Here is a 24,696-nt window from a genome sequence, read left to right as displayed (position 1 = left end):
GTTCAAAGACAAGCAGAAAAACATGTTTAACATCAAAAAACCTGAAAGGTCAAAAAAGGGGTGAAAGATCCAAACACAGCGCTCACGGACCGTCTACTGAGCTGCGATCCATGGAGGGCGTCCTGGAGACGGTTGCAGAGCGACACGGTTGGTCCTCTGACTCCTGACTGAAGGAGGGATCTCTGAGCGATTCTAGCAGCTTCTGGTGGGCCCTCTCAATTTCCTGCAAAGGCACCAAACGTCAGCGTCAGCAGAGCTGAAACATTCAGAAATGTACTTCTGGTCAACGGGTCCAAGACCAGCTGAAGGTAAAGCGTGCGCCTCATTATGGGCTCATCTTTTGTTTCTTTAACTAAAATCTTTCGGAGTCCTTTAAATTTCACTGATGCCATTGCTTTCAGCCCGATTAAGACAGTAGAAGCAAAGCTGTGATAAAGTGTCATTATTACACGTCTTGTAAGAAGCACGGTTCCAGTTAAACGGTCTGACCTAAGAGGTTCTAGAGGCCATGAAGCAGGAGAACGTCCAATTTAGATTTCTGAATAAACATGAATGATCAATAAGCTGGACAGAAACTCAGCTTGTGATGTGACAACGCAAAGACAAATCAATTAAAAAAAAGCATAAAAAGTGGATTTTTCTTTTACATCATGGATAAAGTCACTCAGCTCAAACATTTTCAGAAAAAAAATGTTTTTTGACCCAGCATAGGAACACCTGGTTACTTATCCTTTACTTATTTTTAGTTCCCTTATGAGCAGCCCTCTGACCCTTAAGCATTTGGTGGTGAGCTAAAATTTAGGGCAGGACGGAGCGTAAATAAACCCGTGAAAGACAGAGATGAGAGACCGAACGTGAAATACGGCAGGTTCATATCGTCAGTAACAAACCATAACACAAAGCACAACTAAGAATAAAACATCCCATATTAGTTCTGGGATTACAGCACGGCTGAAACCTCGGACGACTTCCTTCCACCGGATTTTTTCTAAAAATAATTTTAGTAGTTACAAATGCAAACTTAAATGAATTTTACTGTGATTTTTGAGAACAGACCGACGCAAAGTAGAGGCAGGAAAAAAAAAGCATGTTTCACACATAAAACAGATTTTTTTCCCGTATTTACTAGGGTAGCTCTACATAAAATCCCATCTAACCAGCTAAACTCAATGCTTTGGTTGTAACTTGACAAAAAGTAGAAAAATAAAATAAATAAAATAAAAACGTTTTAGGGGTATGAATACTTTTGTGGGACACAGTATTAAACAGATCATCTTGGCTCCTTCTCTGGGGCCCCATTAAAAAAGCAACAACTCACCTTCAATTTGTGCAACTTGCTCGTCAAACTCTCGATGGCGACAAAAATCTCATCTACGTTTTTGATCACGTGGCTTTGTTGTCCAGCCTGTGCTGGGCCCGTTTCCTCTTCTTCTTCTTCTTCCTCTAGATCTACCTCCATTTGCATAGCATCTGTCTCTGATTGGCTGAACTCGGGGCTGCAGGCGGCTGCTTCCTCCTCTGGTCGAGTCTGTGCTGACGTCACTTCCTCTAGAGGCAGCGGGAAGTGGCTGGCGGTGGGTGTAGGAGGGTCAGGGAGGTCGTCGGTGGCGCTCTCGCCCTGCTCTGAGGGTAACACCAGGTAGAACATGTTCCCTAGAGGCCAGAAATACGACTTCAGTTCAGCATGATCACCCAAATTACAGGTTAGATTTGAGGTTACGTTGGGTATTTCAGTTCTGTGTCTGCCTCGTTAAAGTGACGCAGGTTTCGTCTCCATTACCCTGCGTGCCGGCCTCGCCTCCAGACTGGGACGACAGATCGGAGGGGAGGCTAACACCGTCAGTGATGTCCTCAGGGACAGAAGAAGAAGGAGGAGGAGGAGGAGCACCCGCAACCACAGCTACGCACGGAGGATAGATGTGTGTGAAGAAAAGTGCGTGAAAGATGGAAAGAAGGCGGAGAGGTGAAGAAAAAATTAATGGAGCATGTGTTTGTTTTGCAAGCAAATGAAATAAAAATAAAAAAAAAAGAGAAAGAAAAATATAATCACAGGTTGAAAAGAAACATGCAGATTCCAAAGACAAATCACAGGCAAATAAATTAAATCTCCTTCAATTTAGCCAACATTAACAAGTGAGGGTTAAGAGATTAACTCTAAACTGTGAAGCAAGCAAAGCTCATGGTCCCTGCAGTCCGTTACCTTTCCTCACGACCTTAACATCGGGCTGCCTGCTGTCTGGGGGCGGAGCCTCCGGCTGCTTGGGCTCCGATTCGTTGATGCAGAGGTCCAGGACGGTCTCCGTGGACTCCTGCCGCCGTCTCTCAGCGTTTCCGTTGCTCATGGTGTTGGTGGGTGTGTCCTCTGTGTCGTGGCTCCACCTGTCCTCCTCCACATCTGGTAACAGCAGCTTCCGCAGGGTTTCCACTGTGGAGGAGCACAAGCAGACGAGGCTTTTAGGATTCAAACATCCAGAGCTTTGAGTGCTTCTGCGGTGGGTTCTGACTTCTTCTCACCGTCGTGTAGGGCGGCGTCGGCCACTCCGACTGCCAGGTTCTCATCACAGCTACCAGCTCCAAGTTGGTCAGAGGGAAGGTCACCCAACACGGCGCCATGGTTGGAGGGAAGGCTCTCCATGAAACCCACCTGCTCCTCCACAGGGTTGACTGGTGGATTAAATGGGAAGAAATGCAAAGATCACATGCTGGAGGCGGTAAATGACAGCAGCCTTTAACGTACGTTCCAGACAACAGCTCTGCCGGTGTTCTGGATTAAAGTCACGACAGAAAACCCAGAGATTGCCCAACCAGCACTGAAAACCACGTCCGGCGTTATATTTGTGTACGACGAGGTTCTATGAAGTGACAGAAACCCAGAACAAAACAATGCATCAGACTGCACATGAGCAACGCCTCAGGTGTCATTACCTCCCATCACCCCTAGATGGTGCCGTCTTGCTGCAGAAACAACCTCAGAGCTCTCACGGATGCTACGTTAAGGTGAGTTGTATTTCTCATGCACTGTATATTTGATTTTGTGGAGCAACTTATTCTGGAGGCATGTTTAAACATTACCACAGTGACCACAGAGCATTAGGGGGCAGTGAGGATGTTGCTCATGTTATGTTGTGACCTTATGCTAATGAGGTTGCAGATAAGTACACAGTGAATTTACGTTTATTATTATATTTAGAAAATACTACAGCTTTTATGCCAGTCATGTGATTTTATTTTGTAGTATTTATCTGCCACACCTTAAAAGGCCAGTCCGTTAAAATTTCATTCGACACTAAACCTTTTTGCGGTGCAAGAAAAGTTTGGGCCCGCTGCTCTACTGGGTCAGAACCAGGTAGCATTTGCTGTGGCGTCACCATTTGTTTCATCTCTTCATAACTAATGATAGACTGACCATCTTGGGCTGAAAGTTCAACACCCAATACAGTGGCCCAACAGTTATCAGCTAAATTAATGAGAAAACAGGTCAGCCAGTCCTCCTGCTGGAGCCTCTTAAGCATTCAGCAGGCTGAGGTGAGTGATCCTTTAGTGGTACAAAAAGAGCAGAGGGTAGCATGAGATTAAGCTGGTATGTGGTCACTGCCGCTAAGTTCAAGCAGCACTTTGTTGGCGATTTTAAGTTGAGGCGCTAATACCACAGAACTGTGATATCCTCAAAAAGAAAATCTGTAGCAGTGTGCTTTAGCTGGAGATCAAACCGTTTATGCTACAGGATCACATAAAAAAGGCAACGCAGGAACATCACTTAGAACTCTGTTTCTGTATCCACCATAGAAACACCACACCACACCACACCACCACAGGTTTAACATACAGCTAGCAAAGAATGGGTGAAAACAGCAGAAGGGAATGGGTCCACCTTAAAATAAGCTACATGATGGAACTTTTACGTTTCCGCTGCTGAAAGTTGCTCGTTCAAGCTGCTGAATCAAGCTTTGGACAAAAGATTCTGAATTTGGGATTACTTAAAAACTTACTAAACAGATACACTGCAGCATTTTATATGCTGCTGTTCATCTGGGTTTGTATAAACAGTGAGAACTAATATTTGTACAGTTTTCTCTCCATGAAGACAGAACATAATTTTTTACCTTCAGTTAAGACGGGTGAAGTGCCGCGTAGTCTGGGAGAACTGAAGAGAACCAAACACAGAATAAATACATTAACATGTGCCGCCACCACAGAAATAACTTCATAGCAAGCAGAGACATAAATTAAAGGAACTTGTTTCTTCATGGCTGATAACTTTTATTCCTCGTTTGCTTCTCTAAACATGACAGATACTCACGGTACAGAAAGTGATCTGTGATTGGTCATTGGAGATGAAGCTTTGGTGGTCTTTTCAAGTAAACCTATCCAGCTGTGAAGTAAATAGAAAAAAAAGTCAGCTGACCGTCCAGACTTAGAGTAAAGCAGAAATTATTTTCTATTAAGGGTTGTGGTGTAACCCTAAAAAGATCACAGGTAAAACAAGCTTACGTGTCTTTCTCAGATGGCGATCCTGCCACCAGCTCATAAATCAGCGTCTCCGCAGTGCTGATTATGTACAGCGCCTTTTTGTCTGGAAAAGTAGGCATTTAAATAAAACATGAAAAACCCGGCCATCTAAACTTCAGTCCACTGAGTGACACCGTGTACCTGTGGCTACGGAGCGGACAAGCAGCGCGTCCAGCTTCACCAGAGGACTGAACGAGGGCTTGTTGTCCACCATGACCCCTCCTGCTCCTCCCAACCAGCGGGACGGATAGCGTAGCTGCAGCCGATCGTCGGGGCCTTTCTGAAGGAGGACCAGGCAGTCTGACAGCAGCAGCGCTTGGATCTCTGAAGGAGGACCAGAGACAAGATGAAGCCGCAACCACAGCAAACACGGGAAGCGCTGCTGATCGGGCAGCAAAACCCACCGATCTGCTTGTCTTTGTTGACCTTCCAGATGAGAGGACCTTCGTGAATCATCGTCTTGGTGGTGAGGTCCAGACTCTGTGAGCCACAGGAGGAAAAAGGAGTTTTACAGAAGATTTGATGGAAGAAAACTTGATGCCAGACTGCTAGATTAAACACGTTTGTCCCACCTTGAACTGAGGCGCAGCATCCAGTCTGCGCTGGTACTGGCTGAGGCGTTGCCGGTGCTCCGTTTCCCTCACGTCCTCGTTGACCGCCTTCAGTATCCCCCGGCAACAAGCCTGGGCGCGCCGAAGCGACGGGAGGTCCGACGACCCGCCTGCAGAAAAACAAAAAGTGACAAGAGTTTCTTTTTCAAGGCACAGCTCGTTTTGATCTAAACTCCTGCTTCCTCACCCTCCGTGTATTTGATGATGTTGTCGAGCAGCAGAGGGTACTTGGTGAGTCTCTGCATCTCAGACACCAGCAGGTCTTTGAGCTGCAGCCTCCGACACTGAGGACTCGCCTCACACTCCTGAGGACGAGACGAGCAGCAACATTTGTCTCATTTTTGATTTTCCTTTTCATATCCTCATATAAGATGTTCACATAATTGCAATTTGTTCATGTTTGAGGATAAAGACAGGTCTAATAAAAGAATAGGTATAAAAAAAAAAAACAACAGAAACATATACAGCGATTTGAACAAAATTTAAACACCACATTAATTATTCAGTTGTCTAATGTTGGTGTCATTCATCTCTGGAAAATATAGGAATTCAAACTTTGTTCTTAATCATTATAAGACATCAGCAGAAATGTGCTTTGGAGCTGAGAAAACTGCAAACACCACATGCCCGTAGTGTTTCCCTCATTGGTTAAAATATCTTTAGTGATGGCATAGGGGAGAGTTGGGCTCCAGTCCTCACGTTCAGTTCTGAGATAGTTTAACGGAGTTCGTTTCAGGTCCCCACACAGCATCTGAATGAGACCAGGTTCTGGGCTGTCATGCAGAAAACTTGATCTGATCGTTTTCATTCAGTCATGGACTGACTGGTGTGTTTTAGATAATTTTCATGTTGGTCCAGTTCTGCTCCCGTTTACAGATTTTCCTGATAGGCTGCAAAAACTCTTAGTGGACTCAAAAATAGCAGCTGGTCGGGTCCTGATGCAACAAAGCATCTAAAAACTTCAACACTTCCACCCCCGTGCTTCAACATTTTCCTTGAGAACAAGGGATTCCTACTGGCACACCTCCCATTAGGTTGAACCTGTGTCTGTCTATAGGGGCATGCTGCATTTTCAGCTCAGCATCAGTAGGAGCCTGCTGTGGCTCCATTGATAAGATACTTGAGTTTCTGGAGACTTCTTTTAGCATCTTACCGTCTGCTTTCAGGGGTGAACATGATTAGGAGAACCAGAACTGGGCCTGTTGGTTCATTTGCACGTCCTCAGCTTGTAATCTATAGCCCATACAGTGGACCATGGCTGATTTCTAATTCTTTGGGGACTCAAAATGCTACAATCTTCTATTCTGAGGGGCAAAGACATTTCTTTGCATCTCACTGCGGTGTTCATGAGCATGCCATATTTAAAGTCTGAGGTTTAAACAGGCAACTTTCCTTCAGGATGCTGAGTACGGTGGTGCTAATAATGCACACCAGATATGGAGGCCTGTGAGGGAGCGTCTGAATTGATTTTTGAACAGAAACATTTAAGCTGTATTTTATAGAAAGGGTTATTTTTTCACTCTTAATATATTAGTTACATTCTTTGAATTAATATCATGAAGTCAATATTTAGTAATAATATGTGGGAATCTGTTATAATGACAGGAAGGCTTTCATAGGGTGTCTTAATGTTTGCGTGCTGACCAGGATAATCTGGGCGAAGCGGGATTCTTTCCGTTTCTTGTTCTTGATGAGCTCCAGAGCCTGAGTCTGCTGGCAGCACAGCTGCGACGCGTGTTCCTGAAACTCGCTGCCGGCTGCTCCTTCAAACTGAAAACAACACACACACAACCGTCAGAACATAAAAACAGCAGATCCCGAAACACCGTCAACACTTTTCACTTTTAGTGAAGATTGGAGAAAAGTCACAAGAAAATTCTGGCCATGACTACAAGATCGTAATCATTTAAAATCTCCTGGTATTTCAAAAGGTTTGTGTTGGCTGATGGCCTTTAACTGAGGTGAAGGCCCACATGATCATCGTTTATATATTACATATAGCACCGTGTATTACAGTATTAATAGTTGTGCTGTCTTATAATTATGATGTGGTCTTAATATCGCTAGTGCTCAACACAGACATGACTTTTTACTTATGCTTTTCAATTTAAAACTAGTTCACAATCTAGTCACAATGTTGAAATTATTGATGTTACAACAAGTAACACCAAAAAAGTAATGATTTATTGCACGTTTGATAAAATGCTGGAAACGCTCAGCACTGTGTTCCAGGATTCCAGCAGTGTTGCCAGGTCTGCTTATTATCAGCGACTTTGTGCTTGTTTGTTTTCATAGAACTGGTTGCTCGTTTCTCTTGGCTGGCAACGCTGGCTGGCCACGCTCACAGGCAGCGGCATTTTTTCCCAAATTGCAGCTGCCTGTGGACAGAGGGATAGAATATCAATTCTTCTCATAAGCTTTAACTGCCATGTAAAAGTTAAAGTTTAAAAGTAATTTATCCAGGACAAAAATGGCAATCCCCCCACACATGCAGCGCTGCGCTTGTTTGTCATGCGTGTAGCACCTTTTGTCTGAAGACGTGACACAGACCGACAGCCTGCGGTTAGCAATTAGCGGCTACCGTAAGCTTCCTCAAAATTTCCTTATTTATCATTGGTTCAACGGTTGTAAAACTAATATCTTGAGTTTGTGAAGATAGCACTTTGGCTAGCTGTGCTCACCACTGGCTAAACATACCTGGAGTGTTTGTTACCGATATGCTCAAATCTTAGTTCGGTTTAACTCCCAGTGGAGTTTAGTTAGACCAGAATGGGAGGCTCACCTTGGCCAGCATGACGTCTCCGATGTCCTGAACGATGGGACTTTCTCTTCGCTTCTTCATCTCCTCACAGAGACTTGCTAAAAAGAAGAAACAGAAACCAACGTCATAAACAACATGGAAGTGGTCACAGTGAAAGAAAACCAAATGGCTGTTGCATCTGTAAATTTTCTCCATTAGTGTTAGGAGCTGCATTATCGATGAGTCATAGCAAAACATGCTAACGTTAGCCTAGTGCGGCAGCCAACTGCTTTGGATGAAAACTGTCAGAAGAAGAGAGACATGAGTTAACTGCATACTGTAGTTGATTCTGAGTATCTTTAGAAATTAAATATAAAGCCATCCATGTTTTGGTATGAATACTATTGCATTCTTTAATTTTATAAACCCAAGTAAGAGCAGCCGGTTATAGCGCTATAGATGCTGCAGTAAGGAACATGATGGCCAAAGGAATGAGTGTAAAACTCATAGCGTTTTATTTTACTTCACAGCGGCTGAGTTGTCAGACATCTATCTGGTATCGATTGGAGAACTTTAATCTAGTCCCAGGCTCTGTGTGTCGGTAAATGTCTGGTCTTAAATGGTTTTGATCAGAATCAGGGACAGCCCTGGTTTTATCTCTTAAGCTGCAGAAGCCACTTTTTTTAAAAATGTTAAGTCCCAAGAACAAGTGAAATGCTTGTTAACTTGAAATGAAAGCTTATTTCAACCAACCAAGACTTTTAAAAGGCGGTGCTTCGCATCCAGCCGTTAACATTAGACATGATTAACCCAAGTCCTTTTTCAGAAATACTTCACTGGCTGCCTAATGGGATTAAATAAGCAAAAGTGACAATTTCTCTTGTTTTCTTGCAGCATGTGTTCATTTTATAAAAGGCTTTAAATTCTGATATAGATGACTGTAGTTTTGAAATAATGAAGGGATAAAACTGTGACTATAAGAAAGCTTCAGAGACAGTCAACTAATTTACAATAAACTCTTCCATGAAAGGCGGCTTTTAAAATCTAACGCTGCTATCTGACCCTAATGACGCAACGACACGCCAACACCCAGACGGACCGTGGAGTTCGTAGACCTGCGGCAGGTTTGGGAAGATGCAGGCCAGCTCTTCGGGGTTCAGCACAGATCTCATCTTCCGGTAAAACACCTTATCCAGGACCCGTAAGGTCCGCAGGTGGGACACCTCGGAGGTGAAGAGCTCTGAATGAAGCAGAGGGAGATCGTAAATGAAAGAGAACCACCTCATTGTTTGACTTTTTGTCTTAAATTCTGGTAAATCCGAGCCACACCGTAAATGACCGCTTGCCGCTCCACCTCCTTCGGGCTGAGAGTTGCCAGGAGCTCGGGGGGAACCGTGTCCCGCCAGTTCTGACCGTCACAGACCTCGTCCTCCAGCACCACAGCGTCTGGCAGCAGGGCCAGCTGGGAGTCCACGCTCCTGTACGGTAATGTAGTTTAAACAGCTTTATTTTAAAGCCAAAATGGCCAACATAAACAAAGAATATGCCCTGATGCAGCTGTTATGGGGCGCTTTAACATATGAAGCCGTAAAAGGGTAGAAAAAAAAACACATAAATCCGCTATTTCCGCTTCTGGGCTCCTTTTTCCTTCAATCCTGTCGATCTTTCATTAATCCGGTGCAGGGATGACAGGGAGACTCACCTGCGTCTGGACCGAGGGGTGTATGGGGGTGTAGGGTTCTCAAGAGACCTGAGTGTGGGAGAGCGGAAATAGAGACTGGGTGAGGAGCGAGCCCACCCTGATGGGGGTAATGTGAGCGGCTGTAACGCTGATGTCAGACGAGGCCCCTGCATTCAGAGCTGTCAACAGAATATAAAGCCCTGCGAGGGGTCCGACGTCGACGATCGTTACCGAGCAGAGCTGCTGGACGCGGACGACGAGGTGCTGAGATGGAGCAGCCGGAGGCCAGGTTGCTCCCTCTCCTCGCAGTCCTCCATGTCCACGTCGCTTCGAGAGCGCGGCACGGAGTCGCCACCGGGGACGGCGCCCCGCCGGCGGTCCTCTCCCTGAGCCTTCAACGACCCACTGCGTCCCAGACGCACCGAGACCGTGGGGCTGCGAGAGGGAAGGCAGAGACATTAATGACCTGCTGGGAGCATGGGGAGGATGGGGCCGCTGAGGAGCCGTCACCTGTCCATGCCTTCTTCTCCCAGGCTGCTCGAGGAGAGCCTCTGGGGGTCCGCACCATCCCCGTCCTCCTCTCCTGGAAGCTCGGTGTGATTCTCAAACTGCTGGATGATGTTCCTCACGCTGCCCGAGCGCACTGCGAACACATCTCAGTCTCAGTGTGATCACAAAAACAATGACGTGGCAAACAGAGGGTAGAGCTGGAATGACGCATTTAGGAAGGGTCGAACTACAATCAGCTCAAGCACAACGTCGATGGATGTTTGATAAAGAAAAAAAAGCAGAATTTAAATAATAAGAAGGAGGAAAGAAAATAATAATGTACCTTCGGTGGGTGACAACGGGACGTGGAATGCTAAAAACAACAAAAATGAGTCAAAAACAAAACAAAAATCAAATCAAATCATGAGTGACAAGACAGAATGAAAGATCCATGAATCAATAATCACAAAAAAAAAAAACAGCATGACAAACAAAAACCAAAATGAAACCCATCTGAGTAGCCACACAGAGAGCCACACAGAGAGTTTCAGGGTGCACATACTTTATCGCTGGCCTAGTGACCAATACTAGGCTACAAGTTTTTAAATGGTTACTGTCTTGCACAGAATTACACAACTTTCTGGATCGCAGCTCAATACAGCGCCAGCCTTCACAGACCTGTGGCTGCAGACTGCCAGGTCAGCTGGCTGAAAGAAAGCTGCTGCACTTCCCTTACTTACAAGCCAAAATCTGTTGTATGGAAATATTTCCAGTTTCAGACAAACAAAACTAAAATAAACATTATCCTCTATTATTTCTGTATGTAAGTGCATATTATTTTTTTTATCTAATGTGTTGCTGCAAATCCAGTGAAACTGTAGACTTTGAGTGAGAAACTAGCGGCACCTCATGCCAGCTCATGCCTTTCAGTCAGGACCTCATTTGTATTTGTGTGCTGCTGATGTGAATCTGTGTGTCTTTACTGGACTGAGAGACGCTCCGGGGTTTGCCGATGTACTTCAGGATGGGGTTTCTCCTTTTATCGTCTCCATCTTTGTCTTTCTTTACACTGCTGGGCTGTGGAGAGACGAAACATAAAGAAACATCAAACACTGTTGCCTTTGTGTCAGACTGTAGATATAATGCGTCTTTTACATCTGTTAGCTTCAACCGTCTCCTTAACACGTGTTTAAATACCAGAAACTTCAGTTTATTTTGCTCTTTTCCACAGTGATAATACTAGAAAAAGGATCATTTAAGGCTCAATCCTTAAATTATCCTTTTAAGGATTGACCAATGAATAGTTGGTCCCCCTTTCCCAGGTCATTTTCGCAATTTTCTCTGTTGACGTAGTTTCACTGGCACAATAACCACAGTTTTGAGGTAGTCTAATATATTCTGCTTTGAATAAGTTTTAATTGTTGTTAATAAGCATAGAAATACCAAAATCAACAATGACACTCCAATGGTATATTACCAAACATACAGAAAACTTTATTTAGAGATGTGTGGATAACAAGAGCTTTGTTACTCACAGATGACGTTAAATCAGCAGATCAACAGGTTTATATTATTTATGGTTTATTATTAGAGTCATGCTTTCTAGCCTGAATGAGCCTGACGGGCGACTGGCTGGTCAGAAACTCCAAAATTCCAACCCATTTTCCAGGCAGTGAACGTACCATCACCAAGCCCTAACAGGTCACGCCTCCTCCAGCGCTCTTCGGTGTGGACGCTGTGACTGCAGGAGGCAGGCTCGGTTATTTAGGTGGAACAAGTGAGGCGTTTAAAATGAAGCCACAGGAAATAGAGATTTAAAAAGCTATCTGAGAGGAAACGATCTTATACGAAGACCTAAACAAATTTGTTCTGGAGCTTTTCATCTCTGTGTTATGGGACATGCAGGATTTTGGAAATCTCTGGTTCTGTATTAAGGGTTGATCTTTCTACTCAGTAAAGCTAATCACTTATCTAAGAAGCTAAAAACCATTTAAATTGCCATCCCTGTGAACATGCTGCCTTTGTTTTAATATGATAGTGAAACCCTGTTTAACAGTGACTACCTTTATTGAACACCGTGTGATGGCGCATATTCTCTTCATCCAGAGCATCACAGCTCACGGCAGGAGGGAAAAAAGAACTGGAAACCATGTTCTGAACGCTGTCAGTGTTATTTATGCCACAGAAATCAACTCCAGCTAGGATCATTTTTCTCAGGCCAGAGCCTCACAAAACCAAAGATCGAAAATGGGCCACAAAACTCTGATCGGTGCATCTCTGATCTCACATTTTGATGTTTAGTCATGCCCGTCCATGAAGCGCTCGCTGAATAACCGACTTCTGTACCCAGCCTTATGGTTTTCACCCGCTGCCGAGCTGCGACAGCACCCTGCTGACTGAGAGCAGAGTTCAGGCTCGCTGGAGCCCAAACAGCTCGGAGTTATAAACGACACGGGTTTGTTGAGCCGCTTTTCAAATTAAAACCTCAGATATGACATGCTATAAAAAGAAAAGCTGTCATGCTATGTGGTTAAAGATTACCTGCGTGAGCAGCAGTGAATACTCGTTTCTCTTTTCTTTTTTTTTTTTCACAAGCAGAGGTCTGCTCTGATATTTAGGACCAGAGAGAAGAGCGGCCGTCTTTACCTTCTTGGATTTTAGAAAAGCCAGCCACTTCTCCTTCTCTGTGCTCAGGCCGGGGAAGACCTTGGAGTCCCTGAGCTTGATGCCAGAATGCCGCAGGTACAGGACGACGGCCGAGGCCAGAGGAGAACTGCGGAGACAGAGCGCAGCAGGGTGAGGAGACCAGACGGCAAACGAGGTGAGGAAAGCGGTAAAGCAGGAAGTCTGCAAACGGCTCCGACCGTTTCTGCCGTCGCGTTTAAAACGTACCTCCTGTCCTCTTCATGCTTTGATCTGGAACAAAGAAAGAAGCAGAGAGAAGGTTGCTGACTATCTGCGGCACGTTAATTACATCCAGAAGCATAAGACGCAGAGACCCTGCCGCCTCGGTCATGTGACGGTGTGTGCAGAGCCCGAAGACAAAAAAGTCACACGGTTCTCAGCCTTTACATCTGGAGCAACGACCTTTGTTAGGACTGCTTTGGTGAATTAACTATTTTATTGGACTCGGAACACCTGAGCAGGCGGAGACACCGCAGAGTCAGAAAAACCCGTCTCTTTAAAGGAGAGAAACTCCCTAGATTCATTAACGTCAAGGCGAGCCAAGAAAGGAGGAATACTAAGAACTACCTTTAGAGTTTTAGTTCATGGAGGCAGAGAAAAAAAAAACAAAAAAACAAGAGCAGCAGCTTTTCCTGATGACTCACAGAATCTCCCAGAGGGCGGTGACCTGTCTGTCCACCACCTGTCTCTCCTTCAGGGGGTCTCCGTCCAGCTGCAGTAGGTCTCCCTCCCCAAACAGAGAGCCCAGACCCATCATCTGCTTGCTCCTGTTAGGAAACAACAACCCACACCGGACAGGTTACATTTATCAGTAAATGGAAAACAGCATCCTAAACACGGAGCAGTTTTACGACCTACAAGAAATGAACATTACGAACTTTAAGACTCCATTATGAAACTAACGGAGGGATCTAGCCGCAGTTTTACCGACCCAACTCGGTTCGGCTCGCCCAGCTCCGCTCTTCCCAACTCGGTTTATCTTCACACGATTTGTGCTTTAACCCGCCTAGAAATGCCCGGAAGAGGGAATCGCCTCACGCAGACGGCTTTAACCACCCCCACCCTCCCCCCTTTCTGTTTGCGTATTGACATTTTAAAGTAATCGATGAGAAATGGTAAACGATAAAAAACACGTCATTAGAAATAAAAGAAGGAAATACGAATAATGTTTGTATAATTGTATATGCAAGATTTTCTTTGATATGTTTTTGTGATAAAACGATGCAGTCGGGATAAACATCTGGATCACACATCAGCTTAAACTACTAATGAAATAAGGCACAGCTCCTCTGCACTGCTGTCTGCCTGCTTCAGTGCTTCAATGCCTCATCAGACACTAAACGTAACAGCTTTCTGTGTAAAATGAGAGAAAGCCTCGATAAATCCACAGATCTGATATACAGCCTGTCTGTGTGTAGAACTCCTCCTCTGGAAAGTGATCATGAAAGAGGAACTGGAGTCACCAGAACAAAAGGCACAGATTCTTAATTTTTGGTTTTTGTAAACCTTAAAACTGCCCTGAAATATTTTTTTAAGAAGCGTTGTATAATAAAGAATACGAGCAAAGGATCAGATCTATGTTTTTCCAGCCTCCCGGCTGTCAGCATTGATTTGGATCAGCAGCAGAGGCCACATCACATCAGGTGTGACATCAGTCGCTTTAAAGTTTTAAAGTACGATTCTGTGTGTATTCCTTGGAAAAAGGAGTTCTTTTACTTAACTCAGGACATTTCTAAAAGGTTGTCAACATTTCCAAATCCAACATTATTCCCGACAGACAGATGTTAAAACCTCAAAAGGCTTATTTTTAAAAAACTGTGTCCATGCTGTACTTCACTCAGCCTTCCTGTTATCTGCTGAAAATGCTGCTCTCTTACTCTCACAGTCTCACTTAACCACAAGCGTGTCTCACACTGTAGAAAGTTTCTCATCGATTACTTTAAAATGTCAATACGCAAACAGAAAGGGGGGAGGGTGGGGGTGGTTAAAGCCGTCTGCGTGAGGCGATTCCCTCTTCCGGGCAGTTCTAGGCGGGTTAAAGCACAAATCGTGTAAAGATAAACAGTTTCCTTTTAAATAGCAACTCACAACAGATTTCTTTGAGTTCCTTTGTAATATGCTGCGGACGGTGATGAAAGCTAACACCATCTCTCAGTGACGGCCTCCATACCCAAGACGGTTATTGTCAGAGGAAGCTGCAGCGCCTGGTACGGTGCATTTACTGATCAGGAAAAGGCCAAATATCTGGGTTTCCATCCAGCTGGTGGACGCTTGATTAAGCTGAAAAATCTGCCTATTCTAGTCCCAGGCAGGTTTCTCTGACATTGCAGTGATACCTTCAGCTTTATAGCTCATGTGCCTGACAACACATAGACTAAAATATCAGAACTGGGTGGGTGTTTGGAGCACAGTCCATGGAAAGAAACGCAAAGGGCTGCAGGCACATGAACAGTGGATGCACGCAGAAATACAGAGCAGCTCAGATCAGATTGCACTTAACAAGGTTTTGGTGTCGTCAATTTCAGCAAAACAAGACTACTGAAAGCACGACTGCGGTCTGCACCCTGTGAAGAGATGAGAAAACGAGACGCGATGTGAAACAACACGCTTGCTGCTTCGCAGTGAGGCTCAGTGTCTCTCGAGGAAAAGTCTTAACGAGGATTTCAGATGGAAAACAGTGTTTCTGGAGGAGGAACGAATGTAGGAAGTTGGAGCAAAGTTCACGGAAGAACATTTTCTGGTGAAGCTGCCGCATCTCAGTGGCGTATTAGGAAAGCTGAATTATCTAGTTCTCCAGAATCAAGGGAGAGGCGAGCATCTTCCTCACCTAGCAGATCAGCGTCTCTGCAAAGAGGACGGAACCCCCTTGAGGGGAGAAATACTGAATCCTGTGAGAGTCTGAGTGAATTTATTGAAAACAATGACTTGGATGCCACCACAGTGATCCCCTGTGTCGAGGAGCACATCTCCTTATTGAGAGGATTCTTTAAAAATGACTTTCAGCTCAGCAGTGCTCAGCATGACTGGGTTAGATCCTCTCAGTGCACCAGTACCTGCTGATGTCAGCTCTGCTGATGAGGACCAGAACATAGAGATGGCGTCTGGCTCCTCCCTTAAATTCAGGTTGACCTCACAGACACTGAGTAAACTCTGGACTGGTGTAGAGAGGGAGCATTCAGGAGAAGTGAGTATTCTGCCTCTGTTTGCCTCTATCTCATCTCTTTGAGATCGTTTTTTTCTGCTGCTGCATCTCTGAACACAAAGCGCCAATCTAAGCGTGAACTGAGAGTGGCAGCAACCAGCCTGGAGCCCCACTATGACGAGATTAGCAGTGAAAAATGGTTCACTGCAGTCACTAAAACTGGGATCCAGTGACTACAGATTATTACAGATTAGGAGATTAAAAAAGAGCCAATTACCGATAAATGCACTTCTGTTTGATCTTTACTCTGTTTTGCACTTTGAAAAGGTGTGCAATGGATAAAAGGCTCATTGCAGTGAGCAGTCCTATGTTAATACTCAGCACAAATTGATGGATTCATGTTTTACTAAAAAAAAATGTTTTCTTTGTGCACAGCTTTAGTATTAATGTTGTAAAAAGTGTGAGTGCACAGCTTCAAAGCAGAATTGGGGGATTGCTGGGATTGGGGGGTAGGAAAAATTGTATTCATCAAAGGGGATCGCAACAGAAAAGGTTTGAGAGCCGCTGCATTTGAGAAGGAATAGAATAAAGTTTTCTTTTTAACTTTGTTAATACTGACATGAATGGTTAATGCTACATATCACCTAGTGTAATAAGGCACTGGTCTTCTCTGTATTTGATCGTAAATAAATCTGGAGCCAGAAGCTGAAAGGTAATTATGATCTGGGACTGCAGGCCTTGCAGTGCAGCATCCTTGAATAATGCACCTGTAGTCTAGGATCTGCTCCTGGATGTCCGGCAGAACCTGCTGCTGCAGCTCAGACAGAGGACCTCTGATGTCCTCCTGGGCGTGAAGGCGAGTCTCTGGTGGTACAACAGCAGGACATTAATAATACAACAAACAACAGCATAAATAAACAAATAAAACTGGTTCTCTATCAGATCATTTACGAAGCTTTCAGGAGCCCTACCTATATCTGTTAGATATTCCTCTCGCACTTTGATTTTCAAAGGCTGTAAGAAAAATGAATTTCATGAATTGACACTCAAGCCCAAACCTTTTGGTGAAACTTTTATCGTATAATCTGTTAATATCAATCTCTACAAACCATGTTTGCCTATTATTACCAAACAAACATTAGTTGATACAGCAGAGTAGAACAGGGTTACGTACTGCGTCTGGATCCAGGAAATGGGAGCAGATCTGAGGTGCAAGAGCTCGAGCGTCTTTAGGACTGGAGCCTAAATAAGCTTCGACAGACAGGTAGAACAGCTGTGGAGAGAAAAAAAACATGAAGAAACAAAATCCAGGTTTGTACACAGAGACCTTCCATGTCTCGCTGTGGGTCAAAATGTCTGAGGAGTGTAGTAAAATACAAACACAAAATAGAATATCAAGAGCTATCTAGCTAGCTAGCTAGCTAGCTAGCTCACCAGCGTAAAAATAATGAAAGAATAAAAACAACAAAACCAGTAAAAAAAAAAATACAGTCAAAGTGAGGTTGGAAACCAAAGAGTGAAAATGGATAATATACAACCCCAATGCTAATGAATCAGGACATTGTCTAAAACGGCAAAAAAATAAGTGAATAACTAAATAAAAAGGAAAAAAGAAAATAGGATAATTCGCAAATCGCTTTCAACCTATATCCAATTGAACACACTACAAAGACAAGATATTTAATGATTAAATTGATAAACTTTGTTTTTTTTCTCTCCGCTCATTTTAAACATGATGTCTGCAACAACGTTACAAAAAAGCTGGGTCAGAATAAAAAAAAAAAAGACTGGAAACGTTGAAAAACGCTCCAAAAACACCTGATTGGATCCTTTCACACTGAAGAGGTTCGTTGCTAACAGGTGACTATCATGATTGGGTATGAAAGCAGCTTCCCAGAGAGGCTCAGTCCTTCACAAGCCAGACTGGGGCGAAGCTAATCACTTTGGGAACAACTGCGTAAGTAAATAGTCCAACAGTTTAAAGACAACGTTTGTCATTACATCTACAGGTGAAAGTCAAAACTCTACCATGCAAAAAGAGAACTAAACATAAGTAGAATTTTCTTGAAATGAATGTATTTGCCCTTGATTTGAGGGTTAAATAAGATTATCTGCCAATGGAATGAGTATTTTTACCCCTAAAATAAGATAATTAGATATACACCACTTGAAATAAGATGATGGAGATGAATTGTCCCTATTTTAAGGGCAAAAATCTTATTCCATTGGCATATAATCTTATTTACCTGCTCAAATCAAGGATAAATACTCTAATTTCAAGAAGATTTTTCTTATTTTTAGTTCTATTTTTGCAGTGTACCATGCAAAGCCAACGCCATACATCAACAACCCCCAGAAACGTTGGGATGTCCCTGCTCATTTCAGCAAGACGATGCCAAGCCACACTCTGCCACAGCTGCGTGGCTTGGTAGCAGCAGAGTGCAGCAGAGAGCGGCAGAGCACGGGTTCTAGACTGGCCTGCGTGTTGAGTGTTGGTAAAAGGAGAAGTGATGTAACACAGAGGGAAACATGCCCCTATCCCAGCTCTTTTATTACATGTTGGGGGCATCAAATTCAAGATGAGTGAGTATTTACACAAAACAATGAAGTTCATCAGTTTAAACCTTAAATGTTATGTCTTTGTATTCAATTGAATACGGGTTGAAAAGGATCTGAAAAATCGTTGTATTCTGTTTTATTTAGGTTTTACACAACGTCCCAGCTTCCTTGGAAGTGGGGTTGTAGAGTAAATACGACCGGGAATGAATCTGCATGAATCACGATGACAACGTTGACCAAAAAACAAAACACAACAGTGTAAAAGGTTGTGATTTAGAAGTGTTCGCCATTAAAGATCATAAAATACATTAAAAGAAAAAGAGCAAAGTTGCACAGTGGTGGAGGTTTGATGATTTTGAGATGAAATGTTTGGTATATTCCTGTTCCTGATGCTAATGCTGGGGTGGGACCCTCTGGGGCCTGTGGATAAATCCTATTAGCTGATTGATGGTTTCTACTCCGTTTTTATTTCAGGAGAAGATTTCTCTGCATTTTTAAGACCAGAACACATCCAACACAGACAGATCTTGAAACCATGAGATATAAACAAACAGAATTCCACCTTTTCACTTTTTCTCAGAGCCAACGCTCATTCAAAATGTTTTCTCACATTTGGAGCAAATCTAAACACAGAGCCCGTGAGGTTTTTACCCTCACTGACTCATCTAAATGATCGGCCAATGGTACATCAGCGCTTTGACTTTCGTTCCAATCGCCACATGTGTAGCGTCAGCTTCAACGAACCCTTTCATAACAAACAATGGGACAAAACGATCTACTGAAACCGTTTGCAGCCAAAACCGCCCCTGAAACAGTGTTTTGACACCTTCACAACATTAGTTGCAGTTAAAGCCTCATGAGTAACACGCAGACTGGCAGCAGAGGAAGCAGAGATCGTCTGCCGCTTGCTTTCACCGTTTTACACAACCACCACAGAGATGGCAGCTTTAACGGGCGCTACTCTGGTGGCACGGCAGTGTGAAAAACAGCGAGTTCTCCAGAGTAACACTGTTGGTCAGACGCAGAGCACGCATTATAGAGTCTACTTGATGCTGCCTCGTTACATTTCTTTTTATAATTTCTGTCTCAGGACTTTTTTAGCCACTGTGTTGAACTCCAGGCTGGCTGGGCTGATGGAGCTGAGCTTTTAAGCTCCTGGATATGGTACCAGTCTACTAGGTCTCTAAGGTTCTGCCCTCAGACAGCATCCCTCAGACTTCCTCTTCCTCACAGGACAAACTGTCTCTTCTCTCTAATCTTTGCTTTCATGGCCTTGCTGACTGTCCCAAGTGTAACAATATTGATGTTTTTGCAACTTTTAGCTGCTTTGTGCTTATTTTCCTCCATTTTTCTTGACTTCTGACAGAAATGAACACAATCATGGTGAGTCGCAAGACTAAAAAAGGAAAAATTAAAAATTATGGTTTATTTTCCATTTAAAAGAATATCTGGGAAATAACCACAACATATATTCCTGACTTGAAGCTTTTTATAGCAAAAACAAAAAACCAGTAGTGTATAAATTCAAATTCAACTAGTCTGAACTGACCAGAGGGTTGGGGTCCAGCAGCTGGGTGAAGACGTATCTCATGAACACTGTCATGTGAGCCGGCCGGGACTTCAACAGCTCGATGTCCTGGAAGGGACCGTCCATCTATGGAAGCGTGACGAGGACAAAGAACCAATGATGACCAGCTTTTAGGATCGGACAGAAATAAAAATATAGCAAAAGCTTAAAAAACACACCTCGTTAAAGGCGTAGCCATCTTCATCTTCCTCCTCCGGGCTGATGATCTGGCTCTTTACAACCTATGACAGGAACAGAGCCATTAAATGGGCTGGACTCTGAAACATCATCAGCTGTCCTCTTCTTATTGTTGCGTATTCGTGGAATAAAGAAACAGGAGGCATTGACAGAGATTTCACATATCTCTTCTAATCTTCGTGGCTGTGTAACATTATTATTATTTTTTTTTAATCGCCGCGTGACTCAGAGAGTGGAAAAGCAGGTGAAATCAGACCTCTGAGTGCACGACCTCGTTCAGCACAATGACTGGCACAGAGATAAGGACCAATGGGAACGAAGGATGGAAGTAAATGTGCGTCCATCTCACCGTGTCAGACGGGATGTGTGAGTCCGAGTTCTGGCGTTGGTGATGGGTGATCCTGAAGGGTAATGAGGGGGAGGAGGTGGGAGTCTCAAAGGCCTGGGAGAAGCCGGACTGGGGAGAGGGGGGAGCAGAGGGAGCGAGGATGAGGGGAGCGGGATGAGCGGACGGTCCCATGCACAAACACACAGAGAGAGAGCCGAGCCCTGTCCTGATAGGACGGCCAAGCTTACCTCTGAGTCTCCCTCGCTGGAGTCCATCGACAGCCGTCCTGTGAAGGAACAGCAAGGTTAGCAACACTTGAACGGGACTAGGTGGACCATGGCTTAAACATTTCCACAGTTTGTCACGGCCATGAATTATTCTACGGAGGTCTGAGGGGATAACCCAACAGGCAGGCTTTGATATGGAAGTCAAAAGATGCATGCTTTCTGAAACGCTCTTTATATAAAAACATGAACCGTGTGGCGTGCATCTGTTTCCAGCCCTTTTCATCTGATATGCTGGACAACATCCGACGCTAGCGACTCCCTTCAGATTGGCTGATTAAAACACAAGAGGACTCTGTTCACTTATTTGTTCTCACAGGGTGCTTGCTCTTTTTCCAAATTAAAATTCCAGACTTTTTCAAAACTGATATTTTTTTCCCCCCAAGACCTTAACTTTATGTACTTGTATACTTGTGTGCCTACTTCATTGGTTGAGATTGTACAAACTGTTTATTAGAAATGTTAATTTTTATAGGCTAGTATTCATTATTCACAGTAAATTATGCTTTTACTGATGAAAACGTTTCAAAACATGAAAATCACAAGTACATGAATTTCACATCAAACAAGTGTTTGATTCCATTAGGCTAATATAGTACGTCACCAGTTAGTAAAATTATAGTTTTATAGCCTACCTTCCTATTTCTCATTTCACAATGCCTTTGAGCATACTGTAAAATTCTACCACACATTTTTTTCCCCATATCTTATTAAGACTTTCACACAAAATTCAAGACTTTTCAAGGTCTGGAAAACAGTTTTCCAAAATTCCATACTTATTAAGACTTTCAAGACTTGCACAAGCACCCTGTTCTCAGTATAAAGCTGTCTGCTCTGTTAGGCCCTCGGGGGTCTGTTAGAGATCATTAGATGAGAAACAGCATTAAGAAGAAAGAAGGACAGCAGACAGGTCAGAGAGAAAGCTGTGGAGATGTTTAAGGAAGAACTTTTCTAAAAAAACAATAAGAGGTTCTGCAGGGCGGCAAAGCCAGCCTCTGCTTTGGTCTGATGGGACCAAAATGGACATTTCTGGCAAACATGCAAATCTGTGTTCAAGTAATACTAATTTTGAAAACGCTACATGCACCGTGAAACATGGTGGTGACGGCATCACAACACAAATCAGGGTTCTTACCAGCGCATTTCAGCGGAACCAGCCGCTACGCTGTCAGCTGTCAAAACTACGCTGGAGTTAGACCTGCGCTCACTAGAAATGAGCCTAAAGGTCTGATTAACACTCATTGGCTGACGTCTGCGCTCCCTTTCTGCAGGGCTTCCCCCACTGACCCATCCACGTCTGCCCAGACACATCCTAGGTGGCATTCTTTCTTTTTCATTCTATCTTTTACAGTGGATTTAAAAGCTTATTTCATCAGTGTGCCACATTTCCTGGAAATTGGTACCTGTTAAAATGGTTCAGGTGCGTTTAAATAAAGAGCAACAGCGAGGCCCAGCCAGACACAAACCTTCTCCTGCTTGGATGTAGCTGGTGACAGATTCTGATCGCGTTCCCTCCTGAAACAGGCACAGGGAAACAGTAAATCAGCGTTTCAGGAGGTAGTCACAGACGCTTCACGTCTTTATTTTCCTTTTCTTTGGCAGACTCTGACAACGAGAGCGAGGCCGCCGTCCTCTCACCTGATTCTGAATCTTGACTCTGACTTGGTGAGCTCTCCTCTTGGCACTTTCTATCCGCTCCTCCAGCGACGGCGACGGGTTTCTCAGCCGTTCGTCCATCAAGACCTGCAGGAAAATAAAAGTTCAAGCGGACGAATGGAACGAAGCCGGTGAACTTTAAAAGAAATTAGGACTTTTTTTGTTTCGGCGATCCTACCTGGAGTTCAGCCTCTTCCTGCTCCAGCATTTTCCTGAGTATCTGACTTGCATGTTTCTGCACCACTGGATCCTACAGACACATATTTTTTACATTTTCACAGACCTAACGCTTTTCTTCTTGCCCATTCACCAACGAGTAGGCTTTTACCGGCGCCTCCACCCACCTGTAGCGGCTTGGGTCCGGTGATTCTTTGGGATGCGGTGCTACCCGGTCCAGACGGTAAGGGTGGAGGTGGCGGCGGCGGACCCTCCCCAGCCAGAGCCGACCTGTGATTGGGTGCAGGGTCTGTAGGGAGGGGCTCCAGGGGCTGAGAGGTGGCTGAGGTGGCCGGTCCTTGTAGTGTCAGTGCGACATACGGTCCAGCTGCAGGCCATCAGAACAGAGTGAGTAAAAAGAAGGAAAACACAGGGATATATACACCACTCCAGTCAGGCTCATTTACAAACTCACATTTTATGAGCTTTACCACCTCCTGGTGAGTCATGGAGGACACCAGAGAGCCGTTCACCTGATAGGGGGAGACGGACACAGAACAAACACTCAGAACGGGAGGACAACATCATGTTCTGGTTGGGGAACCGTACCAAAGAGTGTGGTGCAAACCTTAATGATCCGGTCGCCCTCCTGTACCCCAGCTTTGACTGCAGCGCCACCTGAAGGGGAGGAGTCAGACGTACAGTCAAACAATAATTACTGGAGGCGAGAACATTCCCTTCTAAAACCTCCACATGATTAATGTGAGGCAGCGCTGCGACGGTGGGGTCCACTTAAAAATGCAAACTGTTGTTTCCATCATGCTGTACTGAACCACGTAAACAGTCTAGGTTTTTTTTTCCTAGTGCAGTGCATTCTGGGATGCAGCAAGCTGACTGCAGACTGTTTGAAGCTGAGCTGGACGTCACTAGCAGAACTACTGATCATTTAAGAGGAAAGCACCGGGAAGCTGTGAGGGGCTACGTTTCAACGAGTTCAGATGAAAACGATCGAGCAACGCTGCTGGTAGCTATGAGCGACTTTTCTTGCCATCAACACACACTGGACCCGTCTCTATGAAGAGAGCGCAGATTACTGGATATCAACCAAGAATTTGTTTTCAGGATGCTAAATTGAGGGTTATTATTAGGGGTGTACACAAAATTCCTGGTTTGGTATTCAATCAAGAAAAAAAGTGCATGTGTTGTAAGATATTTATGCAGTTTTTTTCCAGTCAACAGTAAAATAATAATTTTCAACTTCTAAAAAATCATTTATTAGATTCTAAAACTTGTGGAAGGTATATTTGGAGATTTGGATGGATCTGTTTTATTGAATAAAGCAGTAGAAGCAGGCATTACCAGTGCCTGGATATGTAGCTTATACAACAAACTATGTTAGCGGTCAGTGGTAATGCTTAGAAATCCTTAAACTGGTCCCATATTTGAGATAAGAATATTTTTAAATCACACTGGAGTCATATTGAGATTTTGACAGCTTAGTATCCCAGCTGTACCTGAATGCAGCATGTTCAGCAGTTGGAACAAACCTCTCCAAACTGGGCTGACTGGATGCTACAGGTAGCATCAGCTGCCTGCACGGGTTTCCTGCGTGTGCTTGAGAGAGACGGACAGAAGCGGAGAGGCGAGGCTGACTGACCTGCTCCGAGGCTTTGCATCATGGAGTTTCAATTTTACTACATTTTTTGCCTCAGCTATGGTGGGAGCGATGAGAATATTTTAACAGCGCAAAAGATTTTTAACCGCAGTGAAATTATTGTTAAAGAATGGACCTTGCAGATTGGCACAGAGAGATCTGTGGTCAGAGAGGCAGCCTCTTGATGATCTTAATAATATTCTAGTGGTGATCGAGGACACGGTGGTAGATGTGAGGATGCTGGGTCTTAGCGGTACGAATCTGTCCTGCTTTTCCCAGCCTCCACCACCAGGAGGCGGTAGAGCTTGGACCTGGGCTACCAATCCCCAGGCAGTGGACTTTAACGCCATACCTAAGTTGTATGAAAGGCAGCGGGACGATAACAGAGGACAAAGGTGGGGCTAAACCTGTGATCACTCGGCTTCTCTCAGTCAAGC

At 44.2% G+C, this 24,696-nt stretch overlaps 1 protein-coding gene across 7 annotated transcripts in view; it reads right to left on the bottom strand.

Moving 5' to 3' along the window:
* arhgef11 (Rho guanine nucleotide exchange factor (GEF) 11) overlaps nucleotides 1–24,696 on the bottom strand; it is a 35,276-nt gene that overhangs the window by 3,899 nt on the left and 6,681 nt on the right. For 3 of the 7 annotated variants that reach the window (XM_036146049.1, XM_036146050.1, XM_036146044.1), the window contains 37 exons: nucleotides 23,234–23,283; nucleotides 23,081–23,138; nucleotides 22,794–22,993; nucleotides 22,628–22,699; nucleotides 22,432–22,536; nucleotides 22,260–22,308; nucleotides 20,758–20,795; nucleotides 20,531–20,638; nucleotides 20,163–20,225; nucleotides 19,966–20,070; nucleotides 17,032–17,130; nucleotides 16,829–16,871; nucleotides 16,625–16,721; nucleotides 13,360–13,482; nucleotides 12,923–12,946; nucleotides 12,677–12,803; nucleotides 11,014–11,107; nucleotides 10,374–10,403; nucleotides 10,052–10,184; nucleotides 9,773–9,976; nucleotides 9,563–9,610; nucleotides 9,190–9,338; nucleotides 8,960–9,100; nucleotides 7,903–7,979; nucleotides 6,765–6,890; nucleotides 5,308–5,425; nucleotides 5,082–5,230; nucleotides 4,914–4,989; nucleotides 4,651–4,833; nucleotides 4,492–4,573; nucleotides 4,301–4,372; nucleotides 4,104–4,144; nucleotides 2,515–2,664; nucleotides 2,201–2,425; nucleotides 1,781–1,900; nucleotides 1,319–1,653; nucleotides 91–223 (listed from right to left, as the gene is read on the bottom strand). In XM_036146049.1, coding sequence (XP_036001942.1) covers nucleotides 91–223; nucleotides 1,319–1,653; nucleotides 1,781–1,900; nucleotides 2,201–2,425; nucleotides 2,515–2,664; nucleotides 4,104–4,144; nucleotides 4,301–4,372; nucleotides 4,492–4,573; nucleotides 4,651–4,833; nucleotides 4,914–4,989; nucleotides 5,082–5,230; nucleotides 5,308–5,425; nucleotides 6,765–6,890; nucleotides 7,903–7,979; nucleotides 8,960–9,100; nucleotides 9,190–9,338; nucleotides 9,563–9,610; nucleotides 9,773–9,976; nucleotides 10,052–10,184; nucleotides 10,374–10,403; nucleotides 11,014–11,107; nucleotides 12,677–12,803; nucleotides 12,923–12,946; nucleotides 13,360–13,482; nucleotides 16,625–16,721; nucleotides 16,829–16,871; nucleotides 17,032–17,130; nucleotides 19,966–20,070; nucleotides 20,163–20,225; nucleotides 20,531–20,638; nucleotides 20,758–20,795; nucleotides 22,260–22,308; nucleotides 22,432–22,536; nucleotides 22,628–22,699; nucleotides 22,794–22,993; nucleotides 23,081–23,138; nucleotides 23,234–23,283 — 4,047 coding nt within the window. The remainder of the gene's footprint in view (nucleotides 1–90; nucleotides 224–1,318; nucleotides 1,654–1,780; nucleotides 1,901–2,200; nucleotides 2,426–2,514; nucleotides 2,665–4,103; nucleotides 4,145–4,300; nucleotides 4,373–4,491; nucleotides 4,574–4,650; nucleotides 4,834–4,913; nucleotides 4,990–5,081; nucleotides 5,231–5,307; nucleotides 5,426–6,764; nucleotides 6,891–7,902; nucleotides 7,980–8,959; nucleotides 9,101–9,189; nucleotides 9,339–9,562; nucleotides 9,611–9,772; nucleotides 9,977–10,051; nucleotides 10,185–10,373; nucleotides 10,404–11,013; nucleotides 11,108–12,676; nucleotides 12,804–12,922; nucleotides 12,947–13,359; nucleotides 13,483–16,624; nucleotides 16,722–16,828; nucleotides 16,872–17,031; nucleotides 17,131–19,965; nucleotides 20,071–20,162; nucleotides 20,226–20,530; nucleotides 20,639–20,757; nucleotides 20,796–22,259; nucleotides 22,309–22,431; nucleotides 22,537–22,627; nucleotides 22,700–22,793; nucleotides 22,994–23,080; nucleotides 23,139–23,233; nucleotides 23,284–24,696) is intronic. The other 4 variants (XM_036146048.1, XM_036146046.1, XM_036146045.1 and 1 more) reach the window with 4 other exon arrangements.

The sequence above is a fragment of the Fundulus heteroclitus genome, chromosome 14 (assembly GCF_011125445.2).
Source record: "Fundulus heteroclitus isolate FHET01 chromosome 14, MU-UCD_Fhet_4.1, whole genome shotgun sequence".
NCBI lineage: Eukaryota > Metazoa > Chordata > Actinopteri > Cyprinodontiformes > Fundulidae > Fundulus > Fundulus heteroclitus.
The sequence above is the reverse complement of the archived record's forward strand: the minus strand, read 5'-3'. Positions and strand labels throughout refer to the sequence as shown.